General features: G+C 40.4%; 1 protein-coding gene across 1 annotated transcript in view; it reads left to right on the top strand.

Moving 5' to 3' along the window:
- The window catches only part of SLC35F1 (solute carrier family 35 member F1), a 379,360-nt gene that overhangs the window by 343,849 nt on the left and 13,922 nt on the right, over window positions 1-21,589 (top strand). Inside the window, exon 7 of the mRNA XM_034765797.1 lies at window positions 4,607-4,761. Within this exon, the coding sequence (XP_034621688.1) occupies window positions 4,607-4,761 (155 nt within the window). The remainder of the gene's footprint in view (window positions 1-4,606; window positions 4,762-21,589) is intronic.

Below are 21,589 nucleotides of genomic sequence, written 5' to 3'. Positions count from 1 at the left end.
AGGTCAGGCTTTGATTATACAGCAACAGCATCTTGTTAACCTAGTTTCAAAATGAGCATCAAGGTATCACCTTAGAAATATGGAAATCAGCTGGTTATACAGGGAATCTCTGAGATGTGGAGTGGTAAGTAACATAGTAGTTTGTTGCTTTCTTTACCTCTTTATTCACTATTTCCATTAATTATCCTGAACCTTAATAGAGCAATGCATCTGTCATGAAGCATCGTCACTACAAGTCTTGGAAATTTTACACGAGATTGAAAACTAAATGACAAATCAGTTAAAGTATCAGCTGAGGAATAAACCCTGCTGCAGATTGTAGATTCATTTGCCTTCATTCGTCTGAGATCCTTAACAAAGCTGTAACAGAGCTTGGTAACACTTCATGTTAAGAAGCCTATGATCATGAATTAATTTGGTACTGATGGTACTAGCAATCATCATAGTGAATTCATCTCCTAGTTATTTGGATGTCATATGTAGTTCCACAAGAGTTCTGTTGTAATCCAGGATTAGTTAAATGTGCCCTTAAAATAAAGTCAAACTCGGTGGTCTCCACTGCCATTAAAATGTCTTCCCAAGTTAGTCACAATTTATAAGCGTAGAAGGAGGAAATCAACCTGCCAAGAATGGTGTACAGCTGTATTTGTTTTGTGAGTACAATAATTTGAAATGTGGTTGAGTTGCCAAAGAATATGGATAAAATGATGATAACTTTGTATAGTTTTGAATTCTTCCCTGGCTTCCGCTGTACTTGGTGCATTTCCCATTGCGTTGGCAGCATTGTAAGTTTGTCAAGTAGTGATTGACAAGACTACATCAAGGAGGACACAACCTTGCTTGTCCTAAATAGTTATCCTGTGCAGCAGATTTAAACCTGTGGCCTAGCACGGTTAAATCTTCAGGCCTTTGAATGGTAGTGGTAAAGTTATAAAGTGATAAAGTAATAAAGCAGGCAACCTAATAAATAACTAAAGATGGCCTCTTGCCATCTACCATAATTGTGTCATTAAGAATGTAGGAACTAACATTCAGCTGATGTAAAATGGAAATGCTTTTGTCTTAGGAAGGTCCAAATCCATCCTAGCATATAACACATTTAACATAGGCTGTAGCCCTCTTAGCTACTTAGTTCTTCTCCTGCAAGTTTCCTTCGTACACAAGACCACATCTTCAGCTGCTGTAAACCAGTGTAGCTCCATTTTAATCAGTGAAGCTATGCCAACTTCTATCAGCTGAAGATCTTCCCCAAAAGGAAACAATTTGACTGTACGACTCAAGTGGAGCACTATAATTCATTTGTGAGGTGAATAATGAAACAGTAACAAATATGAAAACAGTAATTTGATGTGAGAGAGAAGTAAATTTGGGTCTCAAAGAGGCACATCCCTCACAATGAGAGGTATGAATTTTTCTCTGGCGTCCTTTGTTGTTTGTTCTAAGAAGCAAGTTTAAGAAATCTTTGCGTGAAATGGTCTCGGACTGTCAAATACCAGTGGAACTCTGGATTTCCTAGTACAATGGTCAAGGCTAAAACAAGCTGATAAGAACCATCTAACATGCTGAGGCATTTCTACTCTGAAAACTGACTCTGTAAAAATCACATTGGGGGTTCCAACTTTATGGTCTCTCAGTAACTTCCAGATCGAATTTGATCAGTTTACAAGTAAAATAAGTATTTTTTTCCTGGAGCTGCTAGCCTTGTAAACTTGGGATGTGAAAGTCAAATGGCATTCTTTCTAGCTCACACATAGTCACCAATAACTGTCACCCAACTGAGGTGGATTATAGGTATAGTTAAGAGGCAAATAAGATGCCATTTTTTACACTCAACCTTCAGAGTATAACTACAGTGTAAGCATTCTTCTGCTGGAACCAGAACATAGTTTGAAAAAGTGACTCTATGAAAATGCAGTTAATTCCCTGACAGAGTATCTTAATATGAAGAAAATAATGTAAAATGCTATTGTTCATAGAGACCCCAATTCAGCAAAGCACTTAACTTTAAGCATGTACTTAAGTCCCATTGAAGACAGCTCTATGATATATTCTTCATTTCCAGTTGCTTTTACAGGCATACAGACTGCTCTTTGCAATGAGTATTTGCACCTGTGCCCTGCCACCTCTCTGGTGGTTTGCAGAGTGTTTCATGGAGCACCATTGATCTGATGACTACTGTTTGAGAACTGCTCACCTAAAGGCTGGAATAACTTCTTTACCTTAACTGGTCTGAAGCCAGGAAGAAAGAAGCTGAAGTAGTGCAATATGTTGAAAATTTGTCATTAGACCAAATTATACTCCCTTTTGTGGAATCATTGTCCCAACACAGAATGGCAGAGCTGGCATAAAGCACTCCTTTAAGTACTGTATGTGGGAGAATCCCATGGATACCCATGTACAGTGCTAACCATTAAAATGTCACTATTTGCTAACAGATACAACATTCACAACAGTGATGTCATATTCTTAGTATAGATTGAAACTGTGATATCTCAGATATCAGTGTGTGGTAACTGGACATTTGCTGATCTCTTAGGATGACCACTATATATGTTTTATACAAAGCTATACTTCTGCTGAACTGCTTCTATGAGATCCAAACCATGAGTATTATGGCAGCATTTGTCTGCTGGGTAGCTTTTTTTTTAAAAAAAAGATACAAAATCAGCAGGACTTTATTTATTGTTATTATCAGTTAATTCCCTATTTTGTAATTTCAAGGCTCTGGGTATCAGACTCTCTGCAGTTTTAAGTCAATGCCTCTGAAGGGCTAGCATGAGTCTAAATTTAGTTCATGCACACATTGCAACATCCAGTAGCAGTGGAATTATCATTTGCTTGAGTGCAGATGAGTGAAGAAGTTGAGGGTTTTTTTTTTAAACTTGCTTTGGGATTTACCACCAAATAATTGCTGCTGTGAATTCTTCCCTGGTAAGGCTTCAGATGTTTTTTTTTAAATGAAATTACTTTTTTAATAGAATGTATTATTTATATTACATCAGTGCCTAGATGTCCCACTGTGTTAGGAACTGTACAGACACATAGTAAAAGACAGTCCTTGTCCTGAAAAACATGCAATTTAAATAGACAATTCAGACGAAGGGTGGGAGAGTAAATAGAGGCACAGAGATGTACAGTGATTTGCCCAGTTCACATGAAAGATCAGTGGCAGAGCCAGGAACAGAGTCCAGGTCTCTTTATTCCCAGCGCAGTGCCCTGTCCATTGGACAGTACTTCATCTGCAAGTGCAGTATAATCCATTTTATGGGCCTAATCCTGCAATGTGCTGAGTGCCCTCAACTCCTGTTGAATTTAGTGGGAACTGAGCATGTTCAGAACCTTAGAGGATTAGGTCCAGTTTGGAGAATGCCCCAGAACACACTGTTTCATTTCCCATTAAGAGGAATTCACAATTAATAGAAGATACTATTTTAATAGTAAAGCTATTCTCATGGGAACTACAGAACACTTTGTGTTATTGGTCTAGTCCAAAACTGTTGAAAAGGCAATATCTGCACAGGGATGGGTAGTTATCTTGCTTCCTGCTCGATGGCAGGGGCATCTGCAAGACACACAGCATAGCTGCTTAACATGTCTAAGAGGGGATGAAAATATTCTGTCATGTAAAAATGAAGCCAGCCACACACAGTCACCTGGTGATCTTCTGAATGAGTAAAGAGAGTTTTGATGAAAACCTGCTTGAGTGACTGGTACTCTAAATGTCATGGAGAAACTTCAGTGTCTCAATGCAGACTGCCTGACAACAATCCAGATGGGCTATCCAACCATAGCATCTGATGTCAAGGTGAAGCAGCATTGAAGAATTGCATTAATCCAGTCAGGGCACAAAAATATGGGCACCCAGCGGGCAGCATACAAACTATGTGCCCAGTCAAAACAGCATGAATGTCTAATTTAGAATATTCACAGAAAACCCCTGTCAAACAAGCTACAGTCCAAAAATTATTCACAGAATTTATTATTTGAATAATTTTGAATATCCAGCACATTTGAATAAATTGGGATGAGCTCACAGACAATTCAAAAACAGAAGAACAGGTGTAATTTGTCCAATAAATAATTCATTATGAATTAGACACCAAGTTCTATTGATTGTGTGATTGTCCTAATGAATGACAAACCTGTAGTCTGCCGTGTCCCATCACTTATGCTATTTATACCACACCAGGCAAGATATCTGCAAAGCGGTTATTAGTATACAGGTTTTGGTACACATTTCTCATATTTAATCAGCCATATTCTCGGTTGATTTAAATTGATGTAGCTCACTGACTTCAATGGATCTGTAACAGCTTACATCAACTGGGGATCTGGTCCTGTGTGATTTAGACATTTGTAGTGATTACATGATTTATTAGAGGATTTTACATTTCCACTGGTATAGTACATATTTATATTAATGCTCCAAGTATGTCTATAAATATATACACAGGTTAATAATTTAAATAAATGCTCTTTGAAAAAAATATTCTTAATTCTTTTTTAAACAGTGTGGTTTTCTTCTTTCTCACAACACAAATTCAGGTAATATGGGATCTTTGGATAGACTGTGGTAGATCATTTTATCTTGTTCCTCTTCCCCCAGGGTTGCTGTATGTTGGCTTTAGTGCCTGTATGTTTGGCCTCTACAGCTTCATGCCAGTGGTCATTAAGAAAACCAGCGCTACTGCAGTCAACCTCTCCCTGCTCACAGCAGACCTGTACAGCCTATTCTGTGGATTATTCCTCTTTAACTACAAGGTAAATTGAATAGATTATGTATTTGAATGATGACTTTGTCTGAAGTAGTGTCAATGCAGAGAAATGATTCAGTCTAAGGACCACAACCAGAACTGCTGTTTTGTTTTGTTTTTTGATGGGACTATGCAGTGAAGTGGAGAACTTTTGATGTATCTGTTATTACTTATTAAAAGTGCACTCTTCCCCATACTCTCCTTTCCCCCAATGTAAACCACTTTTTGTGTGCTTCTCCCTTGTTCTGAAATTACTACCTCTGAGGGAGAACCTAATTCAGTCTCCATGCCTACTTAATCCCTGACCCCCATCCTTGACCAGATCCAAACTGGTGTATGAAAGAAAAATCACTTTATAAACCATTAACAGATCCCTTAACATATTTTTGCAAGGTGATGAGCTTGTTTTGTGTTTCACACTGTATCTGAAATAGTTTTAACTGTTGAATTATTTTTGCATGATGCCTCTTAGCTGTCCAAAATATAGCTGCAAAAATGTCCTTTTGGTCAGCTGTCCCAATGGATTGGCTGTTAGGGTATCAGAATGTGAAGGAGACTTATGTTAAAGTCAAACCTCTAGCTCTCAAGCCATCTGATATTTAGAACATGGCATAGGCCACACTCCAGGCCTCCAGTTGCAAGGGATTATGTCACACTATTCACAACCCTATCTGGGTGGCCATCTTAAAAATGGCATTATGCTCTTGGAGGCGATGGCTATGTAGCCATGATTTATTCAGAAAAGGGAGGTGACTTAATGGGGGAAATGGTGGCCTGGAAATGAGTGGAGGAAAATGAAAACCCGATGATGCCAGCCTGGCAAACAATCTAGAGTCAGGGTTTCATGTATCTGAATGGTGAGGAAATGTCCACATGCGAAACTTCAGGGCCCAACCCAAGAACAAAATTTCTTATTTGCCTATTATTTCATGCTAATGACTCTTCAAGATACCAAATAAAGATGCATATGGAATCCAAAACTAAAATAAAAACACACTGTAGAGGGCACTTGCTGGACCACGGCACTGGTTAAGGGATATGGAGTCCCTTACTTCTAGATCACCAGTTCAAATCACTAGTGACTGAAATGTGTTACTATCTGATGGCTGCTTGGAGTCTTATAGTGAAATGTGCTTAGTGGTGTCAGTCCAGTTTCTTGTAGACAAGTGGCCACATCACAAAAAACAGAGATGGGCAAACCCAAGGTGGATTTGGTTTCACAATGTCATTGGTCATTTTACCTTAACAAAGCCACCCGTATTCCACAACAGCAGAGTCAGATCCAGGTCCCATTTTGTCCAAATCATTATAATTCTGGAGGGTAGCAAGAATTGGATATGTGATTTTAGTTTGCCCATGTCTGCTCCAGATAGAGATGGACAAAAGAAATGTGTGATTTTGGTTTTGCAAAACAAACCCTGGTGCTGGATCTTAGTCCAGTTTTACCTGAACCCTAAAGTACAGGGGATGGATAAATGGTTCCAGTTTTGTTTCATTTCTATAAAATATATTTAAAAAAATAATCAATTGATACCGTTGCCAGGAGTCCCAGCCCAGACTTTGAGGACTGAATTATCATGAAGATTGACCCACATTCATAAGCTCTTGTGGGCATGAATTTTCTGTTATATGCATGTGTGCAGTGCCTAGCACAATGCGGCCTCGGTCTCCACTCAGAGACGGTGATTGCTACCATGAGAGATATAATTAATAACAATAGTAACATGATCCCTCCAGTTGGAAGCCCAGTTGGGAAGTGTGGAGAAGCTTTCCCTGCCTCTACACCAATGCAGTACCAATCTCAGTGCTGTCAATCTGTCTCCTTTCACAATCTTCATGGTCACTGGGGAGGAAAATTCAAAAAGAGGAAAAGGGGTTGGCAAAAGAGCTGGATTAAAATTCTGGCTCTAGCTGTCTGAACATTTTTTACATATCAAATTAATTTCTCTTGTTCTGATCCTTAATCTGATCTTTTTCTCTGGTTTACTATCAGGTATGATTTTTATATGAAGAAGAGCTATAAAGTGGACTCCTTGCATGAAATAATGAAGTCTAATACATATGCATTAAATGACCTAAATTAATTCCCCTTCTAGGACAGCATGTTTTCTAATTTCAGAAAAGCTGTTCTGTTCCTAGCCCAGCTGTACCTCTTCTTCTGATGCACTGTTCTTTCTATTTATTGCTGTGCTGACCAATGGGTGAAGCCCCACTTCACAGCAAATGGCTTTATGCTAAATTAGAATCATCTGAATGGTTTAGTGCCCCTTACAGAATATAATTTTATGAGGCTTTCAAGAAACAGTTATGATTTTTCCCTGTGCCACTACTTTTATCACCTGACAGCTTTATTGCACCTATAGCAGTAAATCTATGAAAATCCATGGAAAATACAGGAAATGAGTTTTACTGGGCTTACAGCCTCAGAAACCAAACTGAAGATGAGATTATATTTGAAGTGTTTTGATTTGTTAATATTTCATCTTCTTACAACAAGGACTCATGCTATCTTGATATACAGGACAGTATGCTTATAAATAAACCAACATCTATATGTATTATATGAACGCCATATGCTAGTGTCTCTGTATTATATTGGCCAGTCCCCAAATGTTAGTCTGTAGTAAACCAAAAATATAGCATGTTTCTCAGAGTCAACTCTAATGGAGGATTAATAATGTAAGAAGTGAATTTTATATATTAATAAAATATAATTATTTGTGGCTTGCAACTTGAGATAGATTTCTAACTGAATATGCAAATTGCAGTTCTTTTTTAAAAAACAAATCAAACTATTTGAATTCTGCTAAATAATGCTCTGGAAGTCTTTTTTTTTTAAATTAGTAACTGAGTCCAAATGTTCTGCTTGTGAGAGAAAGATGTTTATCAATGCCCTGTCCAGTAGCTGCATAATTCCCATTACTGAATTAACAGCATAAGCACAGCATTACACATTTTCATCCCATTTATCCCCCTGCCTTCTGAACCTTCTGGCCCAGGTGCAACCCTTTGACCTGTCTCTCAAGAGTGATCTAGCCATCTCCCTACTTGAAAAATAAGATCCATCAGGATCCTAAAATTGAAATAAGATAAGGAATTAAAGGAGCTGTTTGGTTTTCTTATTTCTATAATATTGAATCAGGCCATGAAGCATGGTAGGGAGCCTGCCAGCCCCGCCAACCCCCCCCCCCCCCCCCCCCCCCCCCCCCGCCCCAGCATGCGCCCCGGGCAACGCACCGCCACCCGCTCTCCACAGCACCAGCAGGGGTTCCAGGCCCCCCTGAGCACCTGCAGCACCCCACCCCTCACCCCCTCACGAACCTCCCCCTGAGCACCTCTGGTGCTCCCCCAAGCACCCACCCCCCTGCATCCATGGCACCTCCGGGCCGCCCCACTCCCCAAGATTTAGTCAGGGGTATATAGTACAAGTCATGGACAGGTCACGGGCCATGATTTTTTGTTTACTGCCTGTGACCTGTCCATGACTTTTACTAAAAATACCCACAACTAAAACATGGCCTTAGATATGAGTAATTCCCATTTACTTTAATGGAATTTACTTGGAGCAGAGATGGGAGCAGAGAAGAGAGAGAATCAGGTCTCTGGTCTTATAGTGGAGCCTAACTGGCTCTTCATATGTATTCCAAGTTACCCGTCTTTTCCTGAGTGGAAACATCTGTGAAGCTAATACTTCCCCTGTTCTTGCAATTCACACTGGGATTGTGTCTGTCCCCTCTGCAAATGTGTAAGGGGAGGGAAAGTTCTTGCCCTCTCTCCTGCCATTCACACTTGTGCAGGGCCAGCCACGTACTGTCCCTTAGTTTCATTATAGTGTCAAGGTTGTTGCTATATTCCAGACTAACTACAATTTATATATAAGGGATTTTAATTATTTTAAAACTATATAAAGAAAATGTATGGACATGAAACAATGAAGGCAAGAATAGAGTGAGCTATGCCCCTCATAGTCACGTGCATTTTACCAAAGTCCTGCAGCATAGGTAGCCCTTTAGTGTGAAGAATCAGTAGAGGGGATGTTATTTACTGTACTTAGCATTACATTTTACCTTCATCTTGCAGTTTCAGTTCTTCATCTCCTGCCCTAAACTATTGTGTCATATTGCTGTAGTCTCTTAAAAAGCTTTCACCTTCCACACTAAGCTAGCTCTGTTTTGGAGATGTTTTCCATATCCAAGATTTGGAAAGTGCCATGAGATCACCCAGAATGGAAGATGCTAAATAAATCCAAGATATTTTTATACCATATCAGTATTGCAATGCTTAGGCATACTATGGGCTGAAATAAGGACATCAAGGTAGCCTTAGTGACATGATCCTGGAAAGTATAATTTAATAGATTCATAGAGTTATAGGCCATAATGGACTTCCTATATATACAGAAAGGCATCCAGTCTTGATTTAAGAAGATCAAGAGATGGAGATTCTACCACTTCCCTTGGTAGTTTGTTCATCACCCTCACTGTTAAAAAATTGTGCCTTTTTCCAGTTTGAATTTGTCTGGCTTCAGCTTCCAGCAATTGGGTCTCATTATGCCTTTCTCTGCCAGATTAAAGAGCCCTATAGCACCCAGCATTTTTAGGGTGACACTACTTACATGCTGTAATCAAGTTACCTCTCAATTTTCTTTTTGATAAGATAAACGGATTGATCTCTTTGAGTCACTCACTGTAAGGCATTTTCTTCAGCCCTTGAATCATTTTTGTGACTCTTTTCTGTGCTTTGTCCAATGTTTCAACATCCTTTCTAAAATGTGGACACCAGAACTGTACAGCGTAATCCAGTATCCATCCCACCTGTGCCACACAGAGGTAAAATCACCTCCGTACTCCTCACTGTTTATACAGCCAAGAATCGCATTAGCCCTTTTTCTACAGCATCGCATTGGGAGCTCAAGTTGAGAGTTGTTTGTACACTATAACTCCTAAATTCTTTTCAGAGTTATTGCTTTCCAGGATACAGTCCCCCATTTGGTAGGTATGGCCTGCATTTCATGTTCATAGATGTATGACTGCGTTTGGCTCTATTAAAATGTGTTTTGTTTGAATAGGCCCAGACTACCAAGCAATCGGGATTGCTCTATGTGACTGCCCTGTTCTTATATTTTTTTACCACTCCGCTAGTCTTTGTGTCATCTGCAAAGTTTATCATCAGTGATTTTATATTTACTTCCAGATCACTGATGAAAATGTTGAACAGCACCAGGTTCCTGTGGAACTCCACTAGAAATTACATGTTGATTCTGGGACAGGGGGTTGGGGTGCAGGGAGAGGTTCAGGGGTGCAGGCTCCGAGTGGCACTTACCTCAAGCGGCTCCCGGAAGCAGCATCATGTCCTTTCTCCCTTCCTACGCGGTGGCGCGGCCAGCCGGCTCTGCACATTACCCCATCCGCAGGCACCACCCCTGCAGCTCTCATTGGAGCACCACAGGGGGCCATTGGAGTGCGTAGGAGCTGGAGAGGGGCTAGGCTGTGGCTTCCGGGAGCCACATGGTGCAGCTCCTGACCCTGCGCCCCGGCTGGAGTGTCGGAGAGGGGACATGCGGCTGCTTCCAGGAGCCGCGTGATGTGGCCCCCGACCCTGCGCACAGGCTGGAGTGCTGGAGCAGGGCCATGCATCTGCTTCTGGGAGCCATGTGATAGGGGCCACGATACTGTGCCCCAGCTGGAGTGCCAGCAAGCCCCAGAGCCTGCTGCCCAGTGGGAGCTCATGGGCCAGCTTAAAACAGCTCGCAGGCCGGATCCAGCCCGCGGATAGTTTGCCCACCCCTGATCTACACAGTTACCTTTATCAACAAAATTAGTAATCTCCTCAAAGGATTAAATCAGTTTTATTAGACAAGGGCTATTTCCATCAAAACATTAATTTCCCGATTGTAGAATACAGTATTTTCTGTCTGTCAGTGATGCACCAGTACCATCAATGCCAGGAAATTAATGTATGATATCCCTGGGTTTATTATTTCTCTTGGTTTTTTGTTTGGCTTTTTTATTGTTTGGGATTTTTTTTTTGTCTCAGCCTTAACTTAATGTTAATGTCAGCTTTTAAAATTTCATGCTCTTAATTTTCAAGCATATGTTGTACTTTAGTTATTTTAAGTAAATTGTATTCTCACTAAGTAATCTAAGCAGTTTATTTTACATTTTCCACTAGGTAGACCATGCATGCTGATTACATTTTGCATCAGCAGGCCCAGTCACACTATATTATATCATTACCTAGCAAGCCAAACACAATAAATTATATTCTGAACTGGCAAATCTTGTTTTATCCAAGATTTAGCCATGAAATTTCAGATATTCTGGACATAGCAACAATTTATTAATCAGGACAATTTGGCTATTACATGGATAACCAAAAAAGTCACAAATCCTGCTGTAAAAGCTAATAAAATAGGGATTACAAATGAATCAAGAATGTACAAATAAACATATGACGTTCAAAACCCTTTTAGTACTAGAGTCTTGTAAGTGTTATAGGTTCAGCAGAGGACATATTTCATATTAGCTCTAATATCAGAGTTTCTCCGTTGAAAACTGTGGATAGGTATTTCATAAAGAGTTCAAGAAACCTAACACAATAAAAAGCTGTTTTTCTAACATGATAAAAAAATACAGAGTGCTAGATTCTGATCTCATTTATGCCAGTGTCAATCCAAAGTAACCCCAATGAGCTTTGGATATACACTGGCTTAACTGAGCAATCTGGCCCCGAGTAAGAAGCTATTTAAAAACAAACAAACAAACAAAAACCCCGTAGAATTGCAGCAGAAGAATTAGGAGCTTCGGTTAAAAAGAAAGTCTCTAAATATCTGAGCCAAGGCCCGTGAAGTCAATAAGAGTCTTTCAGCGGACTTCAATGGACTTTGGGTCACATCCTAAATTGGCAAAATCTGATACTTGAGAAGGAAATGTAAAAGTACTTGATAGCTTAATGACTATAGAAGGCTGCCTTATGACCCCCCCCTCATATGTTCCATTTTAACATATGAAGAATATAAATGAAGCAGTTAAGCAGTTAGGTGCCAGCATGGTTAAAAATACTGGAATTCCTCAGTCTTCACTTTTTCACTAAGAAACCCCAAAGTACTTTACAACAAAGAGTTCAAACAGCCCTTTTTCTTCTGTTCACAAAAGATGGTTATTTTGTCTATTTTTTCCCCTAGCAATAGTCAGTCAAATTGATCATTTGAAAGAATGTCCTAAACATCTGAGAGTGATCAAACAGTTTCAGAAAAAGGTGTTGCTTTTGCGGGATTTTCTTTGTAAACCAGAGTAGGAGAAAAGGTTTGAACCAATATACATGTTGCTTTTTCTTCTGCCACACTAGGGCCTGGACCAAGACTGATTTAAGTCAATGGGAGTCTTTCCATTCCCTTCAATTGCCAATGGATTGAGCACTAAATTTCAAGATCTGACAGGTGCTGTGCCGCTGGACCATTATTATAGGTTGAGTGGGAGTCAGGGAAGGCTAAGCAGATAGTGCAAGGGATAAGGGCCAGCAGTGATAAGAAATGGGATTATAAATGAATACAGGTGTGTGGCTCAGATGTTACTACTGCTGGCTGCTTTTGCTTGAGAACAGGCAAGCTTTCACAATTCCTTTTCTATCCCGGACGAATTATTATAACTCAAAACATTTGTTTACAGTTATCCACTGATTTTTCAAATGTCAAGAACCTGTATTTCAGGATATTTTCTCTATAGATAAGTTTATACTGCAAGCTCTTTGAGCTAGGGACCATGTCTATCTGTGAGCTTGAACAGAATCTAAAACAATTGGGCCCCTATCCTGATAAGGGCCTCTGGGCACTACCACTATAAATATTTCATAATAATTATGCTAATGACAAATACCATTATTAGTGATTCAAGCTATTGATAATATATAGCAACCTGATAGTTTATTTTACTTTTACTTTCTCTTCCAAACTATGAAATCCCCCTTACTGTAACTCACCCTCAATAATGCAGTTACTATTAAGCAACAAGTGCTGAAATTGTGCTGTTTATGTGCCTTTCATCTGAGCAGACAGAGTTCCAGATCAATGCCTGACATTTTTTTAAATCAATTAGAGACCAATTCTAGAGAAAAATCAGACTTCTAATCTTGAAAAACTGGCTTGCAATTCAAGCGAGTTAGAGGTGTTTTCAGTTGCAATGAGAGCCCCTTCTCATTCTTTGCTCTCTCTTCATTGGAAGGAAACAGGAGCTAGTTTTGGTAGGACCATACCAGGTTATCCTCTGGTATGACTCTGTAGAGCGCTAACTCATAGTATAAAATTCTAAAGTGAACTTCAGGGGAGGGCGCAAAATGGAAAATAACATGCTCCCTAACAAGACATTTCATAGTCTGGCAGTAGATTGTTTGCAACTTCGCACTGAGATGCTAGTTCTCTGAGAAACTTGCATTATCAATGCTCCTTCTTTTGCATGCTATCTTGTATTTAAATTTATTATTCATAAATCATAAACCAATGAATTGTGAAATAATTTATAACTGCCATTTTCTGGCCATCAAAATATACTGCATAATAGGCTGCAAATGTAACGCAGAGGTAATATGGAGGTTTCAGTTCCAATAAATCACTTTTTCAGATGCTGTTACTTCATAAACATCAATTGACATAGGCTAAAATAATGTTTTAATGAATTGTTTCAATTTAGATTTTTGGATTTTAGTTTTAAAAAGACTGTTCACAATTAGTGTAACACAACACCAAGCCTTTGATTGCATCTACTTCCTTGTCAGGGTACTATATCTGCCTTTTTTCTGATACAAGATTAATGGTATGTTGACTTCATGATTTAGACCTCTTATTATTCTAGGTTGAGTGTATGATTGATAAAGACAAAAGATGATAGCAGTGTTCTGAACTTTGATACTCCAAAGTTGTATATGAAATTGTAGTGATGTCTCTACTATGTGCCTTACTTTTGAGAATCAGTAGATCATTGGCCAGAGTATCTTTTTTTAACCTGCTGTCCTCTGAAAGGGAGAAAGATGCTGCTTCTCCAACATGTAAAAAATGAACACCAAACCTTATTATTCCCTGGTCCTACACACTGCAGAGGTAGTACTGCCTTGTTGAAGTAGGGTGTGTGTGTGTGTGTGTTGAACAGCATATCCCCATCACCAGAAGGAATTCTTTAACTATGTTTATCCCAAAAAGGTACTGTAGAGAATATAATAGCACCAGAGATGCTGAAGTGTTATTTGGTGAGTCCAACTCGTGTAATTTAGTCATCTTAATTTTTAAGCAAGACTGTGGATGATCTGAAAGATGGGAGAATAGTAAATAGTTCAACCTAAATACATTTGCACTCCTTTTAAAATAAACACTTTTCGTGATCATTTGTTCAAGTTCGGTTTTGTTCATACAGATATTCACAGAAAGGGAATTTTGAATGAACTGAAATTCATTTAATCATAAATGAAATTTGTGGTGAAACAACATTAATTTTAGGCTGAAGCAGAAATAGTTTGAAGGTGAATCTATCCAGTCAGGGTAAAGAAGCATATGACTTATCTGAACAGCTCAAATATCACATTGCAGATATTGACTACTTCAAAAGAATACTTGCAGTGAAAATGAATTGAAGAGGTACAAATAGCAAACAAATGTAAAAATCAGTCTGTTCATGGACAATTTGGGAAGAAGAAAAAAAAATCTAAATTAGCTATGTTGTCCATTGTCCAATTGTTTGCTCAGATTTACTTGAGCTGAAAGATTTACATTCTCAAAATAATTATCTTCTGGGAAAGAAGGTACATTGCCAAAATCACGTGCTTTGTAGTCCAAGAGGTGCTGATTTCCAGTGAAATTTTGAACCAAGGTTGCGAGTGTCCTAATAGAATCTATTGGTCTTATGGAATTTATTTTAAAGATACAAAGATGAACCCCAGATCTTAGCCAATATTTTTTTCTCTATATGAAACAGGTTTTCACAGTTTAGGTTACCTTACTTCTTACCTTACTAACTTACCTTACTTCTATTTGACTGTGCATTCGATTACCTAATCCTAGGAGGAAGCCTGGAGAAATGGGACAGAACTGAAGCAAAACTCCATGAGGTTGATCTTGCAGATTTAGCTGTAAACTATCACCTAAAGCAGAAGGGATTTGGTGTGGTGTGGAGGTGAGAAAGAGTAAAACCCCTCACCCTGCAGACCTGAGGGTCCACCAAGAAAGGACCCCTCAATTCCACTGAAATAGAAGCTATCAGCAAGGCAGAGTGAACCTCCATACAGATCCACTACCTATTCCTCCTCTAGCACCAGGTGGCTATGTCCTTTTCAGCTTCACAGAAGACCCAGAAACCCAAGAATCCAAGCTGTATTAACACCCAGACAGATTTCCATGGGGAAATCTAGACATTCTTCAGGGACAACCAATCCCTGCAGCAAATCCTCCTACTCCAGAATCTTCCCCAGCACCCACATAGGACCATACACTGGAGTTCTATGCAGAAGTGGCACACCCCGTCCTTCCAAAGAGGTGGGGAGTTCTGTCCGATGAGAGTCCGCTTCCCATGTATATCAGTGAAGATGATCTGGCACTGTACCACCAGAATTCAACTCATTGCTTTGTAAATTACCTTGAGGTGAAAGATACTATGTAAATAAACCCAATTCTGTTCTAATGGAAACTAGTGTACCATCCAATATCAGGTTTCAGAGTAGCAGCCGTGTTAGTCTGTATCCGCAAAAAGAACAGGAGTACTTGTGGCACCTTAGAGACTAACAAATTTATTTGAGCATAAGCTTTTGTGGGCTACAGCCCACTTCATTGGATGCATGCAGTGGAAAATACAGTAGGAAGATATAGCCATACATCGGATGAAGTGGGCTATAGCCCACGAAAGCTTATGCTCAAATAAATTTGTTCGTCTCTAAGGTGCCACAAGTACTCCTGTTCTTCATCTGATATCAGTCACTTTTTAATGAATATTAGCTTTTTGACATTTGCAAAGCTTTGTATAGACTTTCCAAAAATCAGATGTATAGGCTGGTATTTACAGGAGGGTCTGCTGCCCTCACAGACTGAAGTTTGAAGCACTAACTGTTTTTACAGTTCCTACAGCCTTGTCCAAAACCCATGGGAATCTTTCCTTTGACTTCAAGAGGGTTTGGATTATGCATGTAAAATTGTTCCTAGTTCATGCAAATTAGTTCTTTGGAGGATGAATTTAGATATGGATGAATAAAAGAAGAGGTATATTTGAATTATCTTGGGAAGCTGACTCAACACATTACATCAGGATCATGGAACTTCAAGGTTGGACAACCTGCAGAATATTCAGACCATTATCACTAGGACTTCTGCATACAATAAGAAGGGGCAGAAAATGGAGAAGGATGTTTAGGGAACTAATGGAAAAAATCCATGCTGTGTAACTTAGGGTTGGCAATTGTGCAACCATCAATCAGTTCCTTGGAAAGACATCTCACTTTTTTAAAATATTGTTAACATTTTTACATTTTTAACATTAACATTAAAAATGTAAAACTAATTGGCCATAGTGGCTTGTAGTCACTCTGTATGACAACCTTCTAGTTCTCTGTTTTGTTGGACAGTTTTGTTCTTGGATATAAGAAAATTCATCTGCTGAGTTGGTCAGTGCTCCATTAAAATTGCTGTAGGACTGTGGCAAGGTGCACTAGGTCTGGAAGCCCCCTGCTGGAGGCCTTGTGGCTCTGCATAACCCTGCCCCAGAATAGAGCAGTGAGAAGTTCTCCAGGCAGCCTAGAGTGGCTGCAGAGGAGCAGCCAATCAGAAGGGCAGTGAGAGCAACCAATAAGGGGCCAGAAGGGGCAGATAAAAAGCAAGCAGCAGAGCAGAGCCTTTATTTCCTGCCTGGAGTGCAGAGAGGGAGGACCTGGTACCTGGCTGAGCAGCAGGACTGTGGATAGCTCACTGCAGAAAGCTCACTGGAGGCAGAACTGAGTCCAGGGAAGGCTATCAAAGACCTTGTGCCTGGCTGGCTGGATAGAAAAGCAGCAGGGCTATGAAAAGGTCAGTGCGGGCAGGCTGAGCCCAGGGGACTGAAACCAGGACCTGGTCAGACCAGGCGAGGGTATCGAGATGGGCCCTGCTGGTCTGGTTAAAGACTGAGCCTAGGGAGGGCTGCTGAAAGGACACCAGCCTAGGGTACCAAGATGGGCCCCAGTTGGTTGTTGAAGAAGGTAGTGCTTCTGGGAAGAAGCTTTAGGGCTATGGCCCCATACCAGGAATAGAACTCAGGACTGTGTACCCCAGAAGGGGGGAACAGCATATGCAGCTTGACTGAAGACCTGCTGAGATAACCATTGACTGGTGGGTGCCCATGAGAGACAGGTGCCACCCCATTGAAAGAACTAAAATCAAAAGCAGGCTCACACCCAACCAACCAAAAGGGGGCTGCCCACGAAAAATGGGTGCCACTCTGAAAAAAATACTGATTGCAGGCATATCGGTCAGAGAAAGGAGGTGCCCATGAGAGGGGAGTGCTGATCCCATTACAAGGACAAACTATGAAGTAGGCAAGGTTAGTCCTTTTTCCATTCTCCAGGAAATACTGCAATGGATGAGCTGCATTTTGAAAACTGAAGTGAAGAGTCAAGTAGAAAGTGGAGGAGAGCAGCTCATGGTTTCTACTGAATGTGAAAGTGCAGCTATTAGCTGGCATCATAGGACTGGAAGGGACCTCAAGAGGTCATCTAGTCCAGTCCCCTGCACTCATGGCAGGACTAAGTATTATGTAGACCATTCCTGACAGGTGTTTGTTAAACCTGCTCTTAAAAATCTCCAATGATGGAGATTCCACAACCTCCCTAGGCAATTTATTCCAGTGCTTAACCACCATGACAGTTAGGAAGTTTTTCCTAATGTCCAACCTAAACCTCCCTTGCTGTAATTTAAGCCCATTGCTATTTGTCCTATCCTCAGAGGTTAAGAAGAACCATTTTTCTCTCTCCTCCTCATAACAATCTTTAATGTACTTGAAAACTGTTATCATGTCCCCCTCTCAGTCTTCTCTTTTCCAGACTAAACAAACTCTTTTTCAATCTTCCCTCATAGGTCATGTTTTCTAGACATTCAATCATTTTTGTTGCTCTTTCCTGGATTTTCTCCAATTTGTCCACATTTTTCCTGAAATGTGGTGCCCAGAACTAGACATAATACTCCAGTTGAGGCCTAATCTGCGAGGAGTAGTCTCCCTATGTTCAATCTTTAACCAGACCAGCAGGGCCCATCTTCGGTACTCTCTCCTGGTCTGGCCAGGTACTGGTCTCTGTCTCCTGGGGTCTGTCTGCCCATAATGATCTTTTCATGGTCATGCTGCTCTTCTATCATCTGCATTTTCTAGATCCATCCCACTTCTATGGATCTTGACCTATTCAGCGTACTTAATTCTTGCAGATGGAACTGGGTGGGGTTTGTAAAAGTGTCAGTGAACATGAGCTGAATTTCCAGTATACACGGGCCAGTTTTTGGATAGAAGCCATTTGAAATTCAGTAATTTCCACCCAAAACCAGGCAAAGCTTAGTAGACTTTTTTGCTCAATTTAATTTGTTTTCAGATTTATTTGGGAAATTTTAGGGGTTGGGCTAATGCAAATAGAAACAAAGAAAAAGATTTGCATGAATTTCTGGAAAGCAGGTCAACTAAATTTCAAACAGCAATGCATAAGAATGGTTTTACATAGACACTGGAGACAAACAAAGATGCAGTCTCTCACCTCTCCTGTTTGGCATTGCCATTGACTTCACGAGAGAAAATGTAGACGGATACAACAAAAACATTGCATGACTTAATAGTACATTAGAAGGCAAAGGGATACAAAAGGTGGGTCACTTCTCACCCCTTGGTATTAACATGCAAGCCAGTAGGAATATCCAGAAGGAAATAATGTCACAAATTGGCCAAGAGGCAGCTGCATTCACCAGCTTACCCAAGATTTGGTCATCAAAAAATCTATCACTTAAAGACCAAACTATGAATCTTCAACTCAATGTTCTTTCAGCCTTATTAGATGGACGTGAAAGCTGCAAATACACAAAGGGTATAGACTCATGTCTTAATGCATTTGAAAGTATTCAATATTTTTATGGAATTTGTCAAAAATGCTGAGATTCATCAGAGAATTCAACACCCTTGGATCACTAAAGTTATCCAGAATAGAAGATGGAAATATCTGGGACGTGCATTAAGAATGAAGCCAGAGCATTTGCCCTGGCAGGCATTTCATCAGGCAGCTTGAGGAACACACAAACAGGGCTAACGGAAAGCATTCCTCTGTCAAACAGTATTCAGAGTGGGCGAATTTATGGGACTTAACAACATAAGGACACGCAAAGAGTAGTCTATGATAGGGATGACAGAACCCCATTTGTGCCCTAAGAGATTTGATGGTGTGGAAAGGATTCAGGGCAAGAAAAGGAGAGGGAACAAGCAAGAGTGGCTGAATATGTTTGAGTTGACTCTGTTCAAGGCTATGGGAGGGTCTAACATTTTCAGTCATGTTCTCAGGAGCAAATACACCAAACTCTTAGAATCCTAATGAGAAAGCATGGCATTGTATTCTCCCCCCCACACCCCCAGGTGATTTACAATAACTTACATTGAAGGTAATGAATTGCAGCTGCAGATTCTTTGTGTCAGTGTGGGAATGTTCTCTAGTTGTATTGCTGAGATAAAGAATGCCATTCTAATGAAGCTATGCTGTTTTCACGTATTGTAACACTCAGCAGAAAACGTATAAACAAAGGTCCCAAGAAGAATCAATTGCAGTAACCTTGCTTTTGAACACCATTAGCCTCAAATACAGCAATAGAGAATTGATTACTGCAGGCAGCTGGTGCTTTATTAAATTCTTAGGCACACAAACAAAAAGCAGTCATGACAACTGACAGCTGATCAAATGAATCACTAGAGCATATTAAAAAAATAATAGGGGGAGCGGAGTATGTTATTCATAAGCATTTCTATGGTGCTTATTCCCATAGTATTATGAGCATTTAAATATCTATTTTATTTGATTTTCAATGTGTGCTACTTTAATTTAGTGGGCTTTGTCTCAGAAGGTCAGTACTGTAGGTACCTGGAGCTTATGTGTAACCAACTAGCCTTTGATTACACAAGTAGTCACTATAATTCCATTTTACTGTAAGAATAATGAGCTGGTTCAGTCTGTTTTGACAGCAGAACTTCTACCTGTGGATAATAACACATACGATAAATATGCAAATTTGAACAGTTGTGGATGCCCATACTCTGAGTTGCTCCAGTTTGGAACAAAAACACCATAATGCATGTAGTAGAGCTACTCAGACTTAAAAAAAAAATCTTCAAGTTTAAAAGAGGTCAATTTTGAGTGTTAACTATGACTCATGAATCTAAATGCAATCTTATTACATCAATACAGCAAATACTATTTTTATTTGCACAGTATCAAACCTATAGATTTCTTCAGTACCAAAACATAAACAAATCCTATGTGTTTAAAACATGCACCCCTGCTTTGGTATTAATGTCCCTACACCATCCTGAGCTGAACAGGCAGCAAGAATCTATTTCTTTTACATGACTGGTATCCTTCTCCTTGTGGTTGTCTTCTTGCTGCAGTTAGTGAAAGCAGCCCTGTAAGCATCAGCCCTCAGGACAGAGATCTTCACCTCCCCTCTGATATGGCTGTCTCACTCTGGGTCTGGTTGAAACAACTGAAGAGTTGGGTGCCTTTTTTGCTTTACACTTAGGAGCGGAAATGGCCCTACCCTTGGAGATACCCTACTGAGCATGCTGCAAGGGCTCATGAACACTTTCCTTTGTTTACCTGCTAGTCCCAGATTAGCTGGAGTCCATGGACAGTTGCTCCACTCTTCTGGCAAAAATAAATATGCTCTGACTACTACTGTTTAAAAGGAACAGTGACAGAAGCATGGATTACTTATGCAAGTACCTTTCCCATTCTTATCAATGTAAGAGTTTGCACACCTATAGGTATCTTGATGTATTACAGTAAAATTGTCTTCTAGCTACACAGTAAGTTGTTTTCAAACTAAGATCTCTAGAGCTCATTCGGGTGATCCTCCTGCTTTTCTCCTGATTCTGAGAGTTCTGCTTCCCCACCACATGGTCCCATGGATCTGCGCTCCACTTGCTAAGAAATTAAGAAAACTTTACAAGAGCTTTCCCTGTTGTGTCTAATGGCTGTGAACCATAAGAGCTGCTTTTTCAAGTTAATCCATTTAAATACATATAAAATTGTGGAGTCTAAATTAGCCGTTACCACTCAAGAAAAAGATCTTGGAGTCATATTGTGGATAGTTCTCTGAAAACATCCATGCAATGTGCAGCGGCAGCAGGGCGGCTCTGTTTTTTGTTGCCCCGAGCATGGCAGTCAGGTGGCTTTCAGCGGCGCGCCTGCGGGAGGTCCGCTGGTCACGCGCATTTGGTGGCATGCCTGCGGGAGGTCCACTGGTGTCGCACCATTGGCATCCCCGCTGCCGAATTGCCGCCGAAGCCGAGGGACGGGCAGACCTCCCGCAGGCATGCTGCCGAAAGCCACCAGCCTGCCGCCCTCACAGCAACCGGCACGCCGCCCCCCGCAGCTTGCCGCCCCAGGCACGCGCTTGCTGGCCTGGAGCCACCCCTGAGCAGCAGTCAAAAAAGCGAACTGAATGTTGGGAATCATTAAGAAAGGGGTAGATAAGACAGAAAATATCATACTGCCTTTATATAAATCCATGGTATGCCCCCACATTGCCTCTAATAAATTCATGGGATGCCCACATCTTGAATTCTGTGTGCAGATGTGGTCGCCCCATTTCAAAA

This window comes from Trachemys scripta, chromosome 3, assembly GCF_013100865.1.
Source record: "Trachemys scripta elegans isolate TJP31775 chromosome 3, CAS_Tse_1.0, whole genome shotgun sequence".
Classification (NCBI taxonomy): domain Eukaryota; kingdom Metazoa; phylum Chordata; order Testudines; family Emydidae; genus Trachemys; species Trachemys scripta.
Note: the sequence above shows the minus strand (reverse complement) of the source record. Positions and strands in the feature narration are given on the sequence as shown.